General features: G+C 46.1%; 1 protein-coding gene across 6 annotated transcripts in view; it reads right to left on the reverse strand.

The window, feature by feature from the left end:
* Nucleotides 1-10,314: 10,314 nt before the first annotated feature.
* The window catches only part of SNX5 (sorting nexin 5), a 28,543-nt gene continuing 17,338 nt past the window's right edge, over nt 10,315-21,519 (reverse strand). For 4 of the 6 annotated variants that reach the window (XM_021078330.2, XM_085004547.1, XM_021078329.2 and 1 more), the window contains 7 exons: nt 20,910-21,015; nt 20,752-20,827; nt 19,240-19,279; nt 19,057-19,143; nt 16,584-16,743; nt 13,119-13,204; nt 10,315-11,580 (listed from right to left, as the gene is read on the reverse strand). In XM_021078330.2, coding sequence (XP_020933989.1) covers nt 11,530-11,580; nt 13,119-13,204; nt 16,584-16,743; nt 19,057-19,143; nt 19,240-19,279; nt 20,752-20,827; nt 20,910-21,015 — 606 coding nt within the window. In that variant the 3' untranslated portion in view covers nt 10,315-11,529. The remainder of the gene's footprint in view (nt 11,581-13,118; nt 13,205-16,583; nt 16,744-19,056; nt 19,144-19,239; nt 19,280-20,751; nt 20,828-20,909; nt 21,016-21,519) is intronic. The other 2 variants (XR_014832881.1, XR_014832883.1) reach the window with 1 other exon arrangement.

Raw genomic sequence — 21,519 nt, forward strand, 5'->3', positions numbered from 1 at the left:
AATATGCACAAGTCCACACTGATATGAATAACTACTTGATTAATACATCAATCGAGCAGAGGGAGAGCTCTTTCTTGCAATGGAAATCCAATTCATACCTGTGGAAGGAGGGAGGGAGGGAGGGAGGTAGAGGTAGCCAGAATCAGGCAAACACCGCTGAAGGGACAGCAGGCAAGGTCAGCTGAGGGATGCTAGAATCTGTGGGAGGTTTGAGGAGAAAAGACATCTGCCTGAGCCTCAGGGTCTCTCTCCTGAGTCCTCTGTGGACAAGGCATGGGGTGGGAGGTAAAATAACCTTACAGAGCCACTGGACCCAAGAGCAGACATCATTGCAGAAATCAGCGCTGTGATCTCCTGATACAAACGCCATGTCTGGATGCGTGTGAGGAGACCCACAAAGCCTGGGCTGAGAGATGAGCAGCCAAGTGACTGAGCAGCACTCTTCCTGGATGTCCAGGTCCCAGCAGACAGGGCACAACTTAGGAACCGTTGCTGAGGGCAGGACACCTGGAGACATAGAATGACCAAATGTGGGATCCTGGTTGTGTTCCTGGAGCACGAGAAGGACGTGGGTGGAAAAGCTGGCGAGGTTCATGCAGCATCCCGAGTTGGATTAAGGTGGTTAGTGCAGAGTTAGCCTCCCAGGTTTGATTGATGGGCCACAATTTGGAGGGAAGTTGGAAGACGAGGACAGGAGAATTTCTATACCATTCTTGCAATTTTAATTTACTACTTCTTTTTATTCCTGCTTTTGAAAGTGTAGTTCAAAATAAGAATTTTTAAAAACAGCAGCAAATGTCCGGTTTGCCAGCAGCGTTTTTTTTTTCTTTTTTCTTCTAGGGCCGCACCCACCCACGTCATATGGAAGTTCCCAGGATAGGGGTTGAATAGGAGCTGTAGCTACCGGCCTACACCACAGCCACAGCAATGTGGGATCCAAGAGGAATCTGTGAACTACACCACAGCTCATGGCAACGCCAGAACCCCAACCCACTGAGAGAGGCCAGGGATCGAACAGCAACTCATGGTTCCTAGTTGGATTCATTTCCACGCCGCCACAACGGGAACTCCATTATTATTTTAGAAAAGAAACAATCACCACACTAGTGCTGATCCAAGTGATGCTCAAAACTGGGGTGATACCCCTCAAAATATTCTGCAGTGTGGTCAGAGCCTAGGCCTTTTCTCTGCAGTGTGCCCCTCCTCCACCCCAGTTCAAAGGAGGCAAAAGTTACAAGATCCCAGTTGAACAGATTTGGCACAAAAAATGTTCAGTGCCCTGTCCAAGGGCTGGTCACACATTCATCAATGGCACTTGGGGCTCCATGCTCCACGATGGGGTCTCCCAAGCCCATGCGAGGCATCAGCCAAGGCCAGGATCTGATTCCATAGAAAATAACGTACAAATCCGTCTCAAACAGCATGTTCTTTCACCACCTCTTTATGGCTTATTCCAACTGGGATCGGGAGTTCGTGCTGCAGCCAGGAGCAGTTTTGCCACCTTAAGAACTTTCTCAGGAGCTGAGTTCTAGGCCTGTGGACTGGATACAGGACAGGTTCAGGTGACCTGGGAAAGCTGTGCTGGGGCTGCCTGGGGACATGCTTGCAGAGATGGGGCATCCCCAGGGGTGGGCCAGGGAGCAGCAGAGGGCAAGGCATGGAAGTAACAGCTGCCACGTCAGTCTGCTCTGGCCCTTTAAGCAAATACCAGGCTGTTTGAGGCCAGGGGAGAAATAAATATTGACAAAGGTGAGGAAAGGCACAAGGCCAGGAGGCTGAGCCACAGAGGGAGCCTGGTCTAGAAAGGGTCCCTGGAGAGCACTCCCAGGACCCCCAGGCCACTGAGCTCCCCTCCTCAGAGCCTTGGAGAGGGCCCCTGGCACATGCCCTTGATGCCTTTCAGCTGATCCTCCTGGGGAACTTCAGGGTGGTGGCCAGGGCAGTGAGCTGCGTCAGGGCTCAGCGGGCTGTGTTTGGCAAGGGCGTAGCCCAAAGACACTGCCTGTGACCTCTGATGAGCTCGGGCCTGGAAGGTCCCGGGTAAACATGGGTACTGCTTCGGCAGTCTGCTTCATGGATCCCAGTGTCCAAAGGGCCTGCTGGACTCCCAGGGGGTGTGGGGGAACTTCTCAAAGTAAAGGCACAGGGCCTTCATCAGAAAGGCACAGCCCTGTGCCCCACCCAGCCAACATGCACCCCTCCATTCGCTCAGGGACAAAGCCCAGGACTGTGTGTTTTTAGCACCGTCCCTGTTGATTCTGATGCCTGTTCAAGTGTGAAGCTGGTTAGACCCATTTAACAGAAGAGTAAGCTGAGTCGCAGAGCAGGAAGAGGTAGGACACAGCTTTGGTTACAAGAGAATTGAGAGGTAGAGAGGGAGAGTCCTTGGCATCCACTCACCTCTCCCAGCCTCCCAGGGGGGAGCCGTAAGTCAGCTGCTCTCCGCTTTGGGAAGGCCTTTCTTCCCTCCAACCAGATTGTCCAGACAACCCCTCTGGGCCATGGGGTCTCCATCCCTTCCTACAGGAAGCCTTCCTTGAACCCCTGCTCCAGTCCCAGGAAGGAACCCCTGCCCTCCTAAGACTCCAGCCCCTGCCACCACCACCACCACCCCCCCCCCCCCCCCCCCGCCGCCACAGTGTGACTAACCACTGACCCCTGGAGGTCCCATAGCAGCAAGGACAGTGCTGGAGCGACACCATCAGGGATCTCTCTCTCTCTGCAACGCCACATGGACCCCACCCCCACCTGGTGGCTCCTACAGGCCAGCAGCTTGTCCTCAAAGTCCCAGCACTGCCCCTCATCGGCCAACCAGTCAGGGGAGAAGGCTCTCCAGGCCAGACCTCAGTGCTCCAGCCTCGCCTGCGAGCAGAGACTGCGGGCAGCTCCAGCAGAACGGCAGGGCTGGGAACAAAGGAGAGGCACCATGGGGGTCTTCCCGGAGGAGGCAGCTGGGTAGGCAGAGCCCAGAACATGCCCACCTCCCCTTGAGGGCTGTGCTGACAAGATATCTTCATAATCCAGCCCAAGCCCATATCCCTGTCTCCTGTCATCACACTCGGTTGGTTCTGCCTTCCGGGGCCCCCCGAGCACCACCTTCCCCCATCAACCATCGCAGGATCCGCTCCCCTCACACCGTCTCCCCCTGGCCCAGCACTCCCACTTCCTCTGCCTAGAATTCCAGATACCTTCCTTGTCCAGTAGATGCCTCCCACAGCCCCAGCCCTCAGGACACTGACTTCAGCATCATTTAATACAAAGCTAACAGCAGGGCCCTTAAACCTTGGTGGGGCAGGGGCACACCCTCTACAGGGAAAGCTTCAGAGACTAAGGGAGAGGGGAAAAGGCGGGGGGCCCTTTGGGGCAACTGCCACCTGCACCTCAACCTCTCTCCACGTCCCCCAACCCCAGGCACCTCAGGGGATCAGGGTAATTTAGGAGGAAAACTTGACTTGGAGTTCATAGGTGAGTGCTCACATTTGCCGTGGTCCAGGATCTTCCAGAGTGGACTTGGGCACAATGTTGTATCTGGCAGGTGGCCCAGGAAGCCCAGGAGGGGGTATGGAGGTGAGCCAGGTCTGAGACTGTGGACCCACCTCCAACCCTTCCTACAGAGGGGAGAGGACCCTCCAGCTCCTGCCCCTCTCCCATGCCCCAGGACATAGGGCCAGCCTGTATGTGCAGGAAGAGTGTCAGGTAGCCTTGGTGACCAGGTTTAACCCAGGATACCTGCAGTGCCCTGGGGGAGAGAGGTCACAGAGTAGCTCCCCAGGGCTGTGTCAGCAGAGGAGATGGGCAGGTGGAGGACTCCTATGGTTGACCCTCCACCTTCAGGCTGGGCACTGGACTTTCTGGGTCCACCTGGCTAAGGGGCTATGCCTGTAAAGGCAGCTGTATGAGAGCAGTGTCCACAGAGGGCAGTTCCACAATCCAGGGAGCAGGGTCAAGCCCTCTGCGGGAGCAGCCTGCCCAGCCATAGAAATCCACAGCCTGTGACCTCCAGCTGCCCTGTGAACACTTGAGATATGGACTCTGGCAGAGATGGAATTCCTAGAATAAGCCCCGCAAGTAAATGGCTCCAAAGCAGAGGAGCAAACAGCCCTGACTGGGAGTCTGACGAGTGCATGGCCCTCAGTCAGGAACCAATAATAGGACATCACTTTTATTCACACTGACTATATACGGGCTTCTTTCTAAAGGCTTTGGTGGACCACCTCCCTTGGTCCTCACAGCCCCTTGAACTAGTCTGAGAGGTTATCCTCATCCTAAAGGAGACTGATATTCCAAATGCCTCTTGGGTGCACAGAGGGGGCCAAAAAGTTACCTGTCTGGACCCTCCTGTTGTGTTCAGAGCAAACCTCCTCCCCCAGTGCAAATGTGTGAGCTGCAGGAGGGAGGCAGAAACCAACACCCGCAAGGACTGAATGTCTGGAAAACATGACTAAGTTCCCACCCACAGGAGACACAGTCCAGGAGGAGAAACAAGACCTGGAGGAAAACAAGCAAGAAAAATTAAACCCCAACACCAGGCAGTGACTCGAGAGAGGCTGCCACCAGAGCATCTAGCTGGGGCCCCAGATGTCCTGCTCCTGCTCTATTACCAGTTCTGTGAAGTTTCTAAAAAGTGTCTGAAAAAGTACTTAGAATGGGACCTGGTGGATGGAAGGGGCTATTGCTTCCTACTCTATTTGCCAACAGGTTTTCCACCCCTTGCAGGGCTCTGCAAACAATTGTGCCCCTCCCCGCCCCCAAACAGGAAAGCAGCCCCTTTCATCAAGGCTGGGAGGGGCCTCCTACTGGAAACAGGACCCCCAGGTCTTGGGAAACTGCTGAGAAGACAATAAAATTAGAGGGAAGGGCAGTGAGCAAATTACAGAGCGGGAATGGGCGGGGCCAGAAGCCTCTCATTAGCCTGGTTCTCTGTGGTCAAAGCACAGGCCCTGGAGGAGGGGTTACCTACCTCCTGGGGGACAGAGGGCCCCTCCAAAGCTCAGGGGGCTCCAGCTCCAGCCTCAACCTTCTGGGAAGACCCTGTCCCCTCCTGGCTGAGCCTGGGCCTGAGCCTGATTTTCCTCATCTGTAAAATGGGGCTGATGAGACCACTGGCTCACAGGTAATGACCAGGATTCATCCAAACAGTACCTCTAACCCTGGGTGATATTGTGAAATACCAACATTTGGGCTATAGCCCAGTAACAGCAGGTTGAAGCTAGGTCATGCCTGGAAAACGGCTAATTTGGTTCATGGCACCCACACTGAGATGGCTGTTTTGGGGGTCACTCTCCTAGAACATGAAGCTATTTGATGACAATGACTGACAGTGTTGACTAAAGACAGAAAGAGGCTTGTGAAGATTTGTTAGAGAGTTAAAGCGGAAAATTACGGGGTTCCTGTCGTGGCTCAGTGGTTAATGAATCCAACTAGGAACCATGAGGTTGCGGGTTTGATCCCTGACCTTGCTCAGTGGGTTAACGATCCGGTGTTGCCATGACCTGTGGTGTAGGTCGCAGACTCAGCTCAGATCCCGAGTTGCTGTGGCTCTGGTGTAGAGTGGTGGCTACAACTCCGATTAGACCCCTAGCCTGGGAACCTCCATATGCCATGGGAGCAGCCCTAGAAAAGGCAAAAAGACCAAAAAAAAGGGGGGGGGGAGTAGATCCGGAATTAAATTGGGTGGCAAGGGAGGGAGTGAAATCTCACCTCACTGAAAGGCGAGATTTGAGCCAAGATTGGAAACAGGTGAGGGGAAGAGCCAATGGCATGAAGGACATTCCAAGACAGGGAGCAAAGGGGCTGAGGCAGAAGTGAGCTTGGGGTCCTGAGGGGCTCCAGCTCCTACTGAGTTACAAACCACCATCTTATGTGCTCTGGAATTCTGTGGGTCAAGGACTTCAGGTCTACAGGGAATGGCTCCTGTGACTTAACACTTGGGGCTTCAGCTGGGGGACCATGACTGCCTTGGGGTGACAATGACTGGACCTGGCACTCTCTCTAGATTGTGCTGTCCAATACAGCAGTCACCAGGGGCGGGTGGCTATTTAATTAAAACCTTTGAAAACTGAAAATTCTATTTCCTCAGTTGCACTAGCCACATTCCAGACTTAGCAAATAAAAATGCAGTAAATTTGGATATCAGAAAAACAATTGTTTTGTTAAAAGCACATCCCAAAGATTGCATAAGACATATACTAGTTACTTTCGGATTCATATTTGACAGGGGCTTCTGCTGTTTCTTTTAAACCCTAGCAGACACATGACTATTGGCCACTGTACTGGACAGAACATTTCCATCACAAAGTTCTACTGGTTACTGCTGCTCTGGAGATTTCTTCATTCACTTGTCTGGTTCCTGGGCTGGAGTGATTTGGAGGTGGGGCTTAGCTGGGACCCTGGACCTCTGCTATACCTGGCTTGTCTTCTCCCAGCATGGCAGCTGGAGAGAGAGAGACTCGAGATGGGAGGAAACAGAAAGAAAGGGTTTGAAAGAAACAGAAAGGGTTCTTCTGATCTATACTGGAAACCCGCCCCCCACCCCTTGTCACTCTGCCCCATTCGACAGATTAGAAATGTGTCACTCAAGCCAGCCCAGGTTCAAGGGGGAGGAGAGTCCCAGGCTGAGCAGTCACGTTACAGAAGCACGCATGGGATATGGGTACATTGGGAAAATAAAACCTCGAAGTGGGTGGGGGCTTGCAGTTGCTAGAGACTTGGGCCTTTATGTTGCATAAGATGGATCACAGAAAAAGAATGTGTGTGTGTGTGTGTGTACACGACTATATGACTGGCTCACTTTGCTGCTCAGCAGAAATTGACAGAACATTGTCAATCAACTGTAAAAAAGTAATAAAAAATCTTTTTAAAAAATGGCACCATTGAATTTTTTTGTAGATTAAAAAAAAAAAATCAGCACATGAGACTTAGATTTTAAAACGAGCCAAGGGAAGGACTGAAAGCTTGTCCAAGGCAGGGCCAGGGTGCACTCAGGCAGCCAGTGCTGGTGATGCAAAGGATCCCTGTCCAGCCTGGCCTCTGCCCACCTCCTCGCAGCAAGACCCTCATGACAGCACCTCACACTGGCCTGTCTCCAGTGAGACAAGCGATTTGCAGCCAGTGTAATCAGCAGGGGGGCAGGAGCCCTGCAGACACAAAGACTTTTGTATAGAAAAACATTCATGGGAACCCCATAGGCTTCACAGCAGGCGTTTTCCTCTCAAATGCCCAGACTGGAGATTTCCTGTCTTCTAGGTCGTCCTAGGGCAGCTAGCAGCTTCCTGAGCAGATTCCTGGAAGAACAGGCTCTACTCATGGCTTGACTACAGGCACTCCACTGACTGCCTCTCCCCTGGCCCCTGGACATCCTCTTCCTGTGTTCTTCCTTCTGCCACTTTTTCTGCCCCCCCCTCCCCCAAATCTATGCCGCCTGCTTCCCAAACATGACAAGAGTTTGGGGACACAATCAACCCCTAAGGATCAGGGAGGCCCTGGCCACTGTGGGTGGAACCAGCTGGAATCCAAGGCTGCCTTGCCCTCAAGTGATCCACTCAGCTGCTTTGCAGAAACCTCCCTTCTCCTGGTGGACAGGCCAGCAGGGAAGTTGGGAGTTTCATCCCCAGGTCCAATTACCAAAATGGAGTTCCCATCGTGGGCCAGTGGTTAACAAACCTGACGAATATCCATGAGGACACAGGTTCAATCCCTGGCCTCACTCAGTGGGTTAAGGATCTGGCGTTGCTGTGGCTGTGGTGCAGGCCAGCAGCTCCAGCTGTGATTCAACCCCTAGCTTGAGAATTACCAAATATCAGGCCTGATTCTGGAGTCATTGGAACTGGCCTTAATACCCAGCAGCAGTTTTTATTTGCTGTTCCAGAATCTTGCCTTGTCTTATATTATCTGAAGCAGAAACAGTCCCCTCCTGTGATAATTTTTTGGCCACACACATGGCATGTGAAAGTTCCCAGGCCTGGGATCAAATCTGTGCCACAGCAGTAACTTAAGCTGCTGATGACACTGGATCCTTAACCCACTGCACCACAGGGAACTCCCCTCTCCTGGGTGGAGGGGACATGGCGAGGAACAGCAACATGACCTCCATTCCATCTTTAAACTCCACTAAAATGTCGGGAAAAGGGTCTGCACAGTAACAATCTAAAACAAGGACAGTCATAAACAGTTGCCGAAACAGAAGCAGCCAGGCCAGTGTTCCACTACATAATCTTTGCAACAAGCTTCAGCTTCAGCAGAACCACTATCCTGACCGCCCAGGTCCCTCCCCTTTTGACTGATGCTAAAAATCCTCCTTTAGACAAGGAAGGGTGCACCAGATGAGTTAATCCAAGAGCTGCAAAGGCTACCATCAGAAATAAAATTGGCTGTGGGCTAGGATTATGGATACTCCTCTTCCTGGAGTCTTTCAAGATTACACATCTCACAATTTAACAAGCTTTAAAAGTTTCATTAAGCATGTAAGTAAAGCATGAAAGTTTAAGACCCAATTAAAATCAAAATCCTTCTAAAATGGCTCTGTTAAATCATTTACAGTCTAACAAACGGCACTTTCGCAGGACAGGAAGACTGCTGGAGGAAGGGTCACGACACCCTCACTTCCTCCCTGTTTCCCTCCAGGGGGTCCTGCAAAAGGTGTTCAAGCCTCTGGACCATGGAGACCATTCCAAAAAAAGAAGATAGTCAACAGTTCAGAACCTCCTAAAGAAATCCTCACTATGGCATCATTTTCTTTTCTTTTTTTCTTTATTTGTCTTTTTGCCATTTCTTGGGCCTCTCCTGAGGCATATGGAGGTTCCCAGGCTAGGGGTCGAATTGGAGCTGTAGCCACCAGCCTACACCAGAGCCACAGCAACGTGGGATCCGAGCCATGTCTGCAACCTACATCACAGCTCACGGCAACGCTAGATCCTTAACCCACTGAGCAAGGGCAGGGATCGAACCCACAACCTCAAGGTTCCTAGTCGGATTCGTTAACCACTGAGCCACAACGGGAACTCCTGGCATCATTTTCTGTAAAATACAGTACACAAAAATGGGGGGGGGGGGATGGTCTAGAAACAGTGATTTTTAAGGGGTATGGTTAAAGGGTTTTTACTTCCTAGTTTATACTGCTTGTATTTCTTTCCAATAGTCAGAAACAAAGATCAGAAATAGAAAACAAATGCTTTTTGAATAGTGACAAATTAAGCCTCCAATAAGGAATCACTGTGCTCTGCATACCCAGGGGCAAGGGGCGCTGAGTATGTGTTGAGGGGGGTGGGAAACAGGTATGGGGAGGCGCCCCAGGACCTCTCAGCACCCAGCTGTGCCTTAAGTTCAGGAGCCCCTGTCCAGAAGCAGAGTTCCCTGCCTTCCTCTTGGCACACGCCACATGGTTGAGCTCTGTATCCATTACCTCACAGCTGTTTGACAACAGGAGGAGCAGCCTCAGCAATAATGGTTTTATCTAGGGCCACCAGGAATGAGGCCCACATGAATCCAGGAGAGGACTGCTGGGCTAAGATACCGTCTGGAACTTGAAATCTTGGATCCCATGACATTCTTCTTCCTGCTACAAGATGATCCTCTGAGCACCTCTGCAGGAACACCAGGCTTCCCCCTCAGTCACACCCAGAGGTTCCATAAGCTGAGGGCAGACAGCTGTCTTAGGTGTCTCTGCCCCCTACAGGTGGAAGGCTGATGGTGCAAGGCTAATACTCCCTAGTCTGCAGAAACAGCTTTCAGATAGAAACCACCTCTTAACAGAGCTGGGTCAAATGAACCTCAAAACCCCCAAGATAGACAAGGCAGAGTGATCCAGGAAAATGAGGGTGGGACAAGCAAACACGTGGTGAGAGCCGGCCCACTGCTTGTGCCTTGTCACTAATGAGAATGAAGGCAGGCACAGACTTCCCACCCAAGCTTCACAGAGCAGAGGCAGTCTTCCCTTGCTCATCTACATCCCCTCGCCCTCATCTTTCTCTAGAGAAAGGGCAGTACCTAACATGCAGCTGTGTGCTACCAAAGTGTCACTAGGTATCAGGTGTCTCAAAGCAAGCCTCAAATTAAACAAAAGTCTGTGGCACAAAGATGTGAGCACCCTGACATTGCCCGCTTTCCCACGTCAGGACATGGGCTTCCTCTTCAGCCAGTTCCCAAACTCCTCAGAAGGAACACAGGTTTGCACTGAAAGGCAGCAATGGCTCCACTGACTGGTATGGGTAGCTAAGAACTAGAAACACCCCTCACCCACCCAGAACCCCATGCAGTTTCATTACTGACCAGCAGACTACATTAAGACTTTCACATTGAAGGTAGACACAAACACACTTGAGATCACCACTGTAAAATTTACTTGAGGGGAACTTAGTTGAAAGCACTGCTGCAATTTACACATTTGTCTGGCTCAGAGAGGGTGCCTTCTTGGGCACTAAGCAGGGTCAGGACCACAGCATTCCAGCCAACAATTTCACATCCAGCAACAGACCTAGTCCAGCTCAGGTTCAGTCCCCAGCCCAGGAACTTCCATATGTTGGTCAAAACAAGAGTGAGGAAACTTTTACATAGTCTCTAATTATCTTACTAATAATTACAAAGGTTAAGATGTTATAAAACTTCACAGGGCAGAAAACCTGGCAGGCACCACCCTTAAGGATTAGTCACACCAATGATGGAACAGATATACCCTAAAAACTGGTCTGTAGTCTTCAAAAATGCTAAGATTAGAACTGAGGCTAGGACAATTGAGAGACACCAAGGTGCACCTGGCCTTGTTTTCCACAAAAACAATGTATGGTACAGCATGGATTATTATTTTATTGTATATCTTATAATAAAAAGCCTAAACACACACATTCCCCCCTATCACCATTAAAGGGGGGGGTTCACATCTTAATGTAGATCGGGCCATCTTCTCAAAGAGGCTGTATTACTTTTCTTAAACCCTTAAAATGCTTCTCTCCCCTTAAATATTTATATCTCAACTATAAAAATGGAGTTGCAAAGGGTATATATAAAGATATGAGATTTTTCTTGGATTTGCTATAGTATAAAAAAATTAAGGTGACTAAAGAACCATGAGAATAAGAAGGGGGAAAATTACCTAATGAAGGGATGGAATGTCTGTTACCTCTAACAACAGCTGAATCATGTTGTAATCGGCACCTGCCCTAAAAAACAACTGGTTTGTAGGGACACAAGCACATGAAACAGTGAGCCTACATGTGCCAAGAAACTACTCAGACTTGTCTCCAAAAGGCACGTGATTCCCATGATCTTTCTTAATTACTAAAGACAAATTAGAGGAGAACCCAGTATTTAGATTCTACCCACTGTGAGGTATTAAGTGCATAAGGAAAACATTAGTTATGTCCAAGTACATGCAATAGAAATACTTTTAAACCAACATGGTTAAATGTTAAGATTTTTAGAAATCAAAAATTATTTATTCACGTATTTTTAAACTGAAGTCAAAGGTAATAAATCTCCCGTGGTAATGATTCGAGTGCAAGTGATGCTGGCTCTCTTTACATTCAAGCCCTTTGTTCAGTTGTTCTTGAACAAGTCAATGCAGCTCTGCAGGAGGGAGACATTGTTCTGGAAGACAGAAGTCAAGGTGGGCCAGTGAACATTCTTGAGCCAAGACTTCCTAATTACTTAAGAACTAACCTCAAACCACTGACAGCTTTTCACAAGAAATCTGGGCTGGTATTTTCATTAAATGACAACTGAACCATAATTCCCCTGATCCCAATTTCATATTGGTGAGTTGCCACTTCAGCCTCTCTACCCCCGCCACCCCAGGTTTCCTCCCAGTGCAATCGTGCCAATTCTGCTTATGTGACTTAACCTAAACGCAATATAGATGAAGGCCTGAAAGACTGGATAAAAAGCAGCAAAAAAACTAGTTGGGTGAAATTATAAATGAGATTTAAAATGATAAATACTCACTTAGGACTTGTTTTTACCAAGTCCTCATCTGGAAGAAATTCTGAAAACTTAGAATACTCAGAACACTATGCATAAATAACATAAACGATACTTTAAAACTCCAATTTAAAGGATCATACACAACACAGAATAAAGTGAATAAACATCTCTGTTGTCTAAATAAAATTTAAAATAGAAGCAAATGTTTGAAGTAGCCCTGCTTTAACCAGTGCTGATGGCCAGTGACAGTGATCCAAATGCCCTGGACCAGACAGCACCCTGGGCAATATCTACTGCACCCAGAAACCACCCCAAAGCCTTACAAGCTTCCTAACTAGGATTGTATGTGTTCTAGCACTGAGAACACTGTTCTCCATTTTTTTCTGGGCTAAATTATGGTACAGAAATTAAATATTTAACGAAATTTCTATTCCTTTTTAACACAAAAAAGAGTAGAAGACACTTAGCAAATTAGAGAACAATTAATTTAAAAAAATTTTTTTTCCAGAGTTCCCATCATGGCGTAGCAGAAACAAATCCAGCCAGGAAGCATGAGGTTTTGGGTTCGATCCCTGGCCTCACTCAGTGGGTTAAGGATCCGGCGTTGCCGTGAGCAGTGGTGTAGGCTGGCAGCTACAACTCTGATTGGACCCTAGCCTGGAAACCTCCATATGCTGTGGGTACGGCCCTAAAAAGACCATTTTCCATGAAAATTCCAGATAAAAGGACCGTATAATGCTATGACGGATGTTCACAAATTACTGGGACAAGTCCTTCAGAGTGTGGTCCACAAGGACCTCAAGAGGGAAGCCCAGTAACCACCACCAAGAAAGCTCATCTCAAAAAGCAGTATTTCATCAGAGTTCTCACTACGGCACGGATGGTTAAGGACCTGTGCAGGTTGCAGCTGCAGCTCAGGCTTAATCCCTGAGCTGAGAATTTACATATGCTGCAGGTGTGGCAAAAAAAAAAAACCAAAACAAAAAAAATCAAACACAAACAAAGAGGGCACTATTTTATCAAGACATTATGGATTTTTGGTTTGCAGTAGGTAAAAAAAAACACTCCAACAAATGGCTCTCACCCACAACAAAAACCACAAAGCAAACTAACTCCATCTGCTTGATGACACTGGAATAGTGAACTGGGAATTGGGGGAAAAAAAAAAAAATCCCTAAAAGTTGGCTTAATTTGGCAACACTTACCCTGGCATGCTTTATTTCCAGTTCTGACATTTCAATTAGATTCTTTCTAAATGCCGCCACTCTCTTTCGTTTGAAATTGATCAGCTCTACAAAAAAAAAAAAAAAAAAAGTTTACCAAGAAAAATTGAACAATTTCCATCTTTAACTTTTTTTTTTTTTGGTCTTTTTTTCCTTGCCTTTTCTAGGGCCACTCCCACGGCATACAGAGGTTCCCAGGCTAGGGGTCTAATCGGAGCTGTAGCCGCTGGCCTACGCCAGAGCCACACCATAGCTCACGGAAATGCCAGATCCTTAAGCCACTGAGCAAGGACAGGGACCGAACCCGCAACCTCGTGGTTCCTAGTTAACCACTGAGCCACGACAGAACTCCTCATCCTTAACTTCTAAATATTTTTTCTGGCCACACCCACAGCATGTGGAAGTTCCCAGCACAGATCAAACCCGAACTGTAGTTACAACCTGCACCACAGCTGTGGCGATGCTAGATCCTTAACCCACTGTGCCACAGGAACTTCCCAAGTATCATTCTTAAAAATTAAATGATCTCCAAAGTCTTGGGACACTACCGTATTTTCTCATATTTTTATTATCTCTGCAATCAGATCACATCAGCACAGTGTTACCAAAGTGCTTACCACTGCATTTAAATGACCACAACCCAGAGTTCTCGTTGTGGCTCAGTGGTAACAAACTTGACTAGTACCCAAATACATACATACATACATACCCACCACCAAATCACTGACAGACTTCCTGGAGAATTCTGAACTGAGCAGCCTTGCCCTTTCCTTCTAGGATCCAATGCTGTGGAGTGCCCTATGGAGGTGGTGGGTCACACATATTTGCACTAAGGACCTTTTTTATGGAGTACTTTTAAACTTTGAAAACTGCTACTTTCACGTCCAGACAGCTTTTCAATGCTGAGACCTATAGGACATGCCACCTTTATGACTATCCTTCCCTTTCCTATTGTCACCAGTTCCTATTGTTCAGGATTAAGGTCCTATTAGTAATTAGGCTAAACCAAAAAAGGATACTAACTCTTTCCATAAACTTAGACCGTCCTTTAATCAAACTCCTCCCTTAGCTTAAGGTGGTACCCCAGGGTACCCAGGAGCAAACTTAATCCCTGCATCTCATCTATATGACACTGTCCAACAGAAATCTAATACAAGCAGCCACAGCAAAAAGTGAAAAATCAAAAAATGTATAGTGATGTAAATCATAGTAACTTGGATGTATCAGGCTGATCTTGCTAGATGTCAAGATAAGCTCTCCTCCTTCCCTGAGGACCAGGACTCAGAAGAACCCATCTGTCTCCCATGATTTCTGCCCACTGTACTACATTTGTTCAATCCAGCCACAACCTTAGAACTTTAACCAAAGGCAAATAGGTCAAGACCCATTAATCTCTACATTCTACAGAATATTATAGTTTTAAATATCACACACCCAGGCTTACATTTTGAATAGATGACACAATCAAATAACATAGGGATAAACCTTAGGCAATAAAGACAGACTTAAACTGGCACCATTTTGAAGCACTTTGGTTTTTCTTTAAAAAATGATTACCAAAGTCACTACACTCTGGCCTATACATAATAGCCTAAGATTTTTAACTCATTAGTTTTGAATTGTTCTTCTTCCTTATAAATTTAAATTAGTAGTTTTGTTTTGTTTTAAGGCTAGAATTTAATTCAGGTATGGGCCGGCAAGAAGTTCCTCTGAGGAGTTCCTGCTGTGGCTCAGTGGGTTAAGAGTTTGGCTGCAGTAACTTGGGTCACTGTGGAGGTGTGGGCTCAATCTCTGTCCAGCACAGTGGGTTAAAGGATCCAGCCTTGCTACAGTTGCAGTGTAGGTTGTGACTGTGGTTATATTCAACCCCTCACCCGGGAACTTCCATATGCTGCAGGTGCAGCCATTTAAAAAAAAAAAGAAGTGAAAGAATCCCTGTGAATGTGTCTGCAGGCCATCTGCAAAGATTTTGTACAGAGAAGGGACTGCAGTCCTGAGCAGACAGGAGCCAAGACAATGGAGCAGAATCTACTCCAGATACACCTAGGTTTTAGAACCATGGAGATGGAAAAAGTCCCAGAGAAAACTTACCATGGGGACTTGGGGTGGAATTCTGAGTTGAGAGTGAATCAAGTATAGTATCCCACTATAATTTACATTCACATTCTAGAAGACATGTCTTTTACTCTTTGCTCTGGGCCCCTTAAGAACTACAGGGCAGTCAGATTCCCCAAGGAATATGCATGTTAAATGGGAACGTTACACCATCTCCTAGTAAAGTTAAACTATATTTTAAAAGCCCCTTACTCTGGAATGGTAGAGAACCCCATGGAGATGGACTATGATTCGTGATGAGTATGTGTGCACATCACTACACTTGCCCACTGTCACCTGAAGGGTCTAGGAGCAGAGGCACCTCAGAAGCAATAAGCACACTTGGTACTCAATCCTGTTACTGTTCCCTAAGTAAAAAGAACCGGGCTCCTAGAAGAAATGATGATTTTCAGAGCTGGAAAAACACCAGAAATGAGGGGAAAGTGGACACAACATACCTTCAGATAAACACCCTAAGACATACTCACTACTAATAGAGTACTCTACTGGCAATGCATAATCAGAATCCAATCGTGAGAGAACAGACCAATCAAAAACAAGGAATAGTTCATTTGCAAAAAGAGATTATGGTCTTCGAAAAGGCAAATGTCAATTAAAAGAAAAGGGGGAGGCTGAGCTAGGTTTCCTCTAAATTAAGGCAGAGTTCAAAGTTATGATTACTAAATGCTATCTAAGACTGGAGAAAATGATTGTAATAAAGTGAGAATACAGACAGGAGACTGCAATCTAAGCAAAAGCTAAGTTTACTAAAGGTGGTAACTATATAGTAAGGATGTGAGAGAAAAACATAAACAAGTTTCTAGGGATAAAAAGACCAAGAAAGATACAAGTTAATCTCAAATGATTTAAAAAACAAACAAAAAAACCACCCCAGATGTGTTGATAAAAATCACAAGTGGGAACACATGTAGATGTACAAGTGACAGTGAAAGGCAATCAGGACAGTGAGGTGACTCCAAGTCAAGGATGCATGGTATGGGGGTTCTCTGCACCATCTATGCAACTTCTCTCTGTAAGCTTCATTTTATATTTATTTATTTTTGCTTTTTAGGGCCACACCCTCAGCACATGGAAGTTCCCAGGCTAGGATCGAATCAGAGCTGCAGCTGCTGGCCTATACCACAGCCACAGCAACAGATCCGAGCCACATCTGCGACCTACACCACAGCTCAAGGCAATGCCAGATCCTTAACCCACTGAGCAAGGCCAGAGATCAAACCCCTCATCCTCATGGATCCTAATCGGATTCATTTAAACTGCGCCACAATGGAACTCCCTCTCTGTAAGTTTCAAATCATTTTCAAATAAAAAGCAAAAAGTAAAGAGCTCAACCTTCTTTTGCAGATTCAGAAAGCTGTTCAAATTTCTGGCAGCATTCTTGCTGGTGTGCCTCAGCCAACTTGATGTCTCTGCTTTTTAACCGGGCCTTATCCAATGCTTTGTTTGAATTCTCATAGTCAATGAGGGCTTTGGTGCGTCTGTATAAGAGATCCTGAGAAGAAAATTAACAGATATGTAGTTAAACCTATCCTAAAAGATCTCTAGAACAGAACAGGAAGACTAGCTAAAGTACTCTAAAAAACAGACCCTGAACCATGGTGCCAACACACCGCCTGATGTACCTCCCCATTTTTTCCCCTCAATCTCAACATCAGGCTGGGAACAGCATTGAGAGCCTTTCCAGAATTCTTTATATGGAGTAAAAGAAGAAACCCAACAGTGAAGACTATAGGATATTTTTACCCTAGTTGACTCAATAATAAAAAGTAATTTCAGACAATAGTGTTTATCAAAACATATAGAGCAGAGTCAAGTGATAATGCTATGAGAAAGCAACCGGGCAACCAGGTAGCAACAGTCTTATAACCCTACCTTGCCAACCCAACCTCTAGGGAATCCACCTGAGCATCTAAACTGAAACAGAGTCTTTGTAACTTTACAGCAAAGCAGAGGCAAACTCACTATCTAAAATCAAGGTTATGGAATTTCTGTCGTGGCTCAGTGGTTAACGAATCCGACTGGGAACCATGGGGTTGAGGGTTTGATCCCTGGCCTTGCTCAGTAGGTTAAGGATCCAGCGTTGCCGTGAGCTGTGGTGTAGGTCACAGACTCAGCTCGGATCCCAAGTTGCTGCAGCTCTGGTGTAGGCCAGCAGCAACAGCTCCGATTAGACCCCTAGCCTAGGAATCTCCATATGCCGTGGGTGCGGCCATAGAAAAGACAAAAAGACGCCGCCGCCCCCCCCACCAAAGGAGGTTACGGTGCATGTGTGTACAACAGACATGTACATTCAAAACCGCAATTTTATCATCAGCTGTTTATTAAAGTAGAAGATAAACGATAAAAAATAGAGACTAAAGTGTATAAAATCACATCCAGGAGTACCCGTCATGGCTGAGCAGGTTAAGAATACAACTAGTAGAGTTCCCGTTGTGGCGCAGTGGTTAACGGATCTGACTAGGAACCATGAGGTTGCAGGTTTTATCCCTGGGCTTGCTCAGTGGGTTAAGGATCCAGCATTGCCAGAGCTGTGGTATAGGTCGCAGACGCGGCATGGATCCTGTATTGCTGTGGCTCTGGCGTATGCTGGTGGCTACAGCTCCAGTTAGACCCCTAGCTTGGGAATCTCCATATGCCACAGGAGCAGCCCTAGAAAAAGGCCAAGAAGACCAAAAAAAAAAAAAAAAAATACAACTAGTATCCATGAGGATGCAGGTTCAAGCCCTGGCCTTGCTCAGTGGGTTAAAAGATCCTCCAGCATTGTTTTGAGCTATGCTATAAGCAGGCAGCTATAAGTCCAATGTGACCCCCTAGCCTGGGAACTTGCATATGCTGCCAGTGCAGCCCAAGAAAACAAAATAAAATACATATCCAAATATTTTACACTAAAATAAAACCAACCTTAGGGAAAAGAATGAATTTCTACTTCCTGATATTTTCCAGTTAAGCATTTTTCCTAACTTTATGCTGCCTGATTTAGTACATTTCATATAAAAATATTTTAAACATTTTCCTTCATGACAGTGCTAGTGTAGTGAAGAATACAAGCTTCACTCCCAAAGGTCATTTTGCTTACCACTTAGTCTTGCTTTTGGTTAAGTAATGCTTTATAATATGCTTTATAACTCAAAGGCTGTAGTGAAACTGCAATTGAATAAAAGATCACAAACCCCAAAATCCTTTCTGCCTCAGAAGCAGCCACTTTGGGGAAGTTCCCCTGTGGTACAACAGATTAAGGATCTGGTGTTGTCACGGCAGTAGCTTCTTGGGTCACACTGTGGTGCAGGTTCTATCCCCTGGCCCAGGAACCTCTGCACACTATGGGTGCAGCCAAAAACAAAACAATTTAATCCCCCAAACTACTCTCTAGCTACTCAGCATCGGCCCTACTGCTCCTAAGCAATACAAACTCAAGACACAATGCCACAAAAAGACATATCACTGTGAAAAGCGTTCAATCTAAAACAGAACTAGAGGTTACATATACACCCTTCACAATAGAACTTAAGAACTGAGAGAGTGACTTTCCATAAATGCCTGATATACAGAAGACGGACACTTACCATCCACCAGTGAACTTACTGCTTGAGACCAGCAACCTTAAGCCAATGAACTTACTGCTTGAATTCTTCCTCAAAATACTCTCCCCTGGAATCAACTCAATTTTTGGTAATTTGAATCTGCCTACTTCTTTATTTTGACTGATACCACTTACTGACAAATTCCCATCTTCTTTCAACAAAAGTAGTCTCTATCACCAGACCTCTCCTGGGTTATGGCAGGAGTTAAAGAACTCTTGTCCTACCTTAGCAGCCTCAATGTTGAGCATGTAGTACCGGAGGAGCTCTGTCAGCTTCAAGTCTTCATCTGAGGAGACCCGACTCTCTACTTTCTGTTAAAAAATCAAAAGTCACCACCATCACCTAAACAGAAATCCATATATATTATGTATTTTGAAGCTTGTAAAGACCAACATAAAAATCCTTACCCTAAGTTTTTCAAATAGCTCAGCAACCTTCAATAGGTACCTGCAAATATACACAATTTTGGCTTAAGGTCTTCAATCAGGTATGCAATACCATCTTATCAATCCTCTACGAATGAATGGCTAAATTCAGGAGTCCCAGTCTGTGGTGCTTTAGATAAAGTAGTGCTTTCAACACTACTGGCACAGTCTAGCAGAGAAGATGGTTATAAATTGCATACATTTACAGTTCCACACCCACAGCCATCAGTCTCTCTTGGTGCCCCCTCAGCCCCCTGTGTGCAGAACCTGTGTTAAAGTCAGGTTTTCTGCTATAATACAAATATACTACTATTTTGTCTTGGGTCTGCCATTAGCCTGACTTCCATTTTCAAGTCAGAAATACTACTACCACCCATTATACCAAGCCTCGGTGTAAGCAAAACACAGCCATCCCACAGTAACAGCAAGGGATTGATTCCAAGAAAGCCCTCCCAACCCCACACAGACATCAAAATTCACAGATGCTCAAGTCCCTTATAGATGGCATATTTGCACATAAGGCACAGACACTCTCCTGTATACATAAAATCACCTCTAGATTACTTAACATACTTAAAACATAAATGCTATGAAAATAGTTTCCGATGTGTAGCAAATTCCAGTTTTCTTTTTTGGACCTTTCTGGAATTAAAGAAATATTTCCCATCTGCAGTTTTTTGAATTTGCCCACACAGAACCCACAAATACACAGGGAGCTGATTATGCCACCTCAGAAAATAAATAACCAGGATGGAGAAACTGTAAAAAAAAATTCATATAAAAAATGCTCAGGATCAGACTGGGGTCATTGCTTTATCCTTATGACCACCTTAACCAAATCTCTTCAAGTAAAGCGTAAGCACCATTTGCCTCAACACACAAAGCAATCTTCACTCAAAGACAGTTCCACACACACACACACACACACACACACACACACACACAAAGGAGTTCCCGTCGTGGCTTAGTGGTTAATGAACCTGACTAGAAACCATGAGGTTGTGAGTTCGATCCCTGGCCTTGCTCAGTGGGTTAAGGATCCAACGTTGCCAGTGAGCTGTGATGTAGGTAGCAGACACGGCTCGGATCCTACATTGCTGTGGCTCTGGTGTAGGCTGGAGGCTACAGCTCCGATTCCCCTAGCCTGGGGAACCTCCATATACCTTGGGATTGGCCCTAGAAAAAGCAAAAAGCAAAAAAAAAAAAAAAAAAAAGACAATTCCAAAATCAAAATAATCCTCAAGAAACAGACAATAAACTTAACACAACTGAAGGCTTTGACAACAGCTACCATGGTTGGTCTAGATAGAAGTCCACCACAAATATCTTACAAGTATTTCTGTTCAGAGGGTATGAACGATTTGAGTGGTGGAGACCAGTCTACCCTCAGTGGGCTTGTACTCATTCAGAAATGAAACTACATAGTCATTACTCATATTTCATAACAGTTTTCAATTACAGGATTAGACAAAATGTCTTCCAACAAAAACTTACTTTTTGATGACCGTGGGCTCTTCTGAAGCAAGACTATGCAGGCAAGCTGCAGTGTGGATATAGTCGTCAGCAACATCTGCAGGAACAAGGAGAACCTTCTTTATATCGAGAGCTGGAACGTTAGCAAAGCAAAGTGGCTAATGGGTAAATGCACTTACTTTTATGAGATCTGGTCATTCTGTCAGCCTTTGCACATGAATCCTTGATTCTATTATAATAGTTAATGAGAAAATTCTTCTCTTGTTCAAAGAAATCATCTACCTCCTGAAAGGTTAGGGGGAAAAAAAGCAAAGCTTTTAAAAATATGAATATGTATTTTATATTAGAAAAAACATGAAATAAGCTCATGCATAATTAAGTTTAACCTCTAAGGACCAGCAAAATACAAATAACAAACTTTTATGAAACTGGCATTTCATATCTGAGATTAGCAAAGGTGAAATGCTGGCAGGAAATGTCAACAGAGAACATTCTGAAGGGCCATTTAGCAAAGCCCAGTAAAACTCAGCAATTCTGCTTGCTAGAGTGGACGTTCTGCCTGGAAAATGGCTACCTTGCCTTAGATACCCTTATCTAAAAAATTTGGTAGTTCCAGACTGGGAGGCAATATTGGCATCCAGTGGTCAGTGACCAGGGAGCCAAACACCCACAATGTCTGGGGACAGAACACCTTCAGCTGCACCAGGGTTTTCAAATTCCTGACAATGCCCTCTTCTCACCACCTACATCCTAGGCTCCTTACACAAACTCTCAAGAGACAAAGTTAGG

Source organism: Sus scrofa, chromosome 17 (assembly GCF_054392235.1).
Source record: "Sus scrofa isolate SSC_HxYL_T2T_F1_AM1 chromosome 17, Sscrofa_HxYL_maternal_Yorkshire_Landrace_v2.0, whole genome shotgun sequence".
Taxonomy (NCBI): domain Eukaryota; kingdom Metazoa; phylum Chordata; class Mammalia; order Artiodactyla; family Suidae; genus Sus; species Sus scrofa.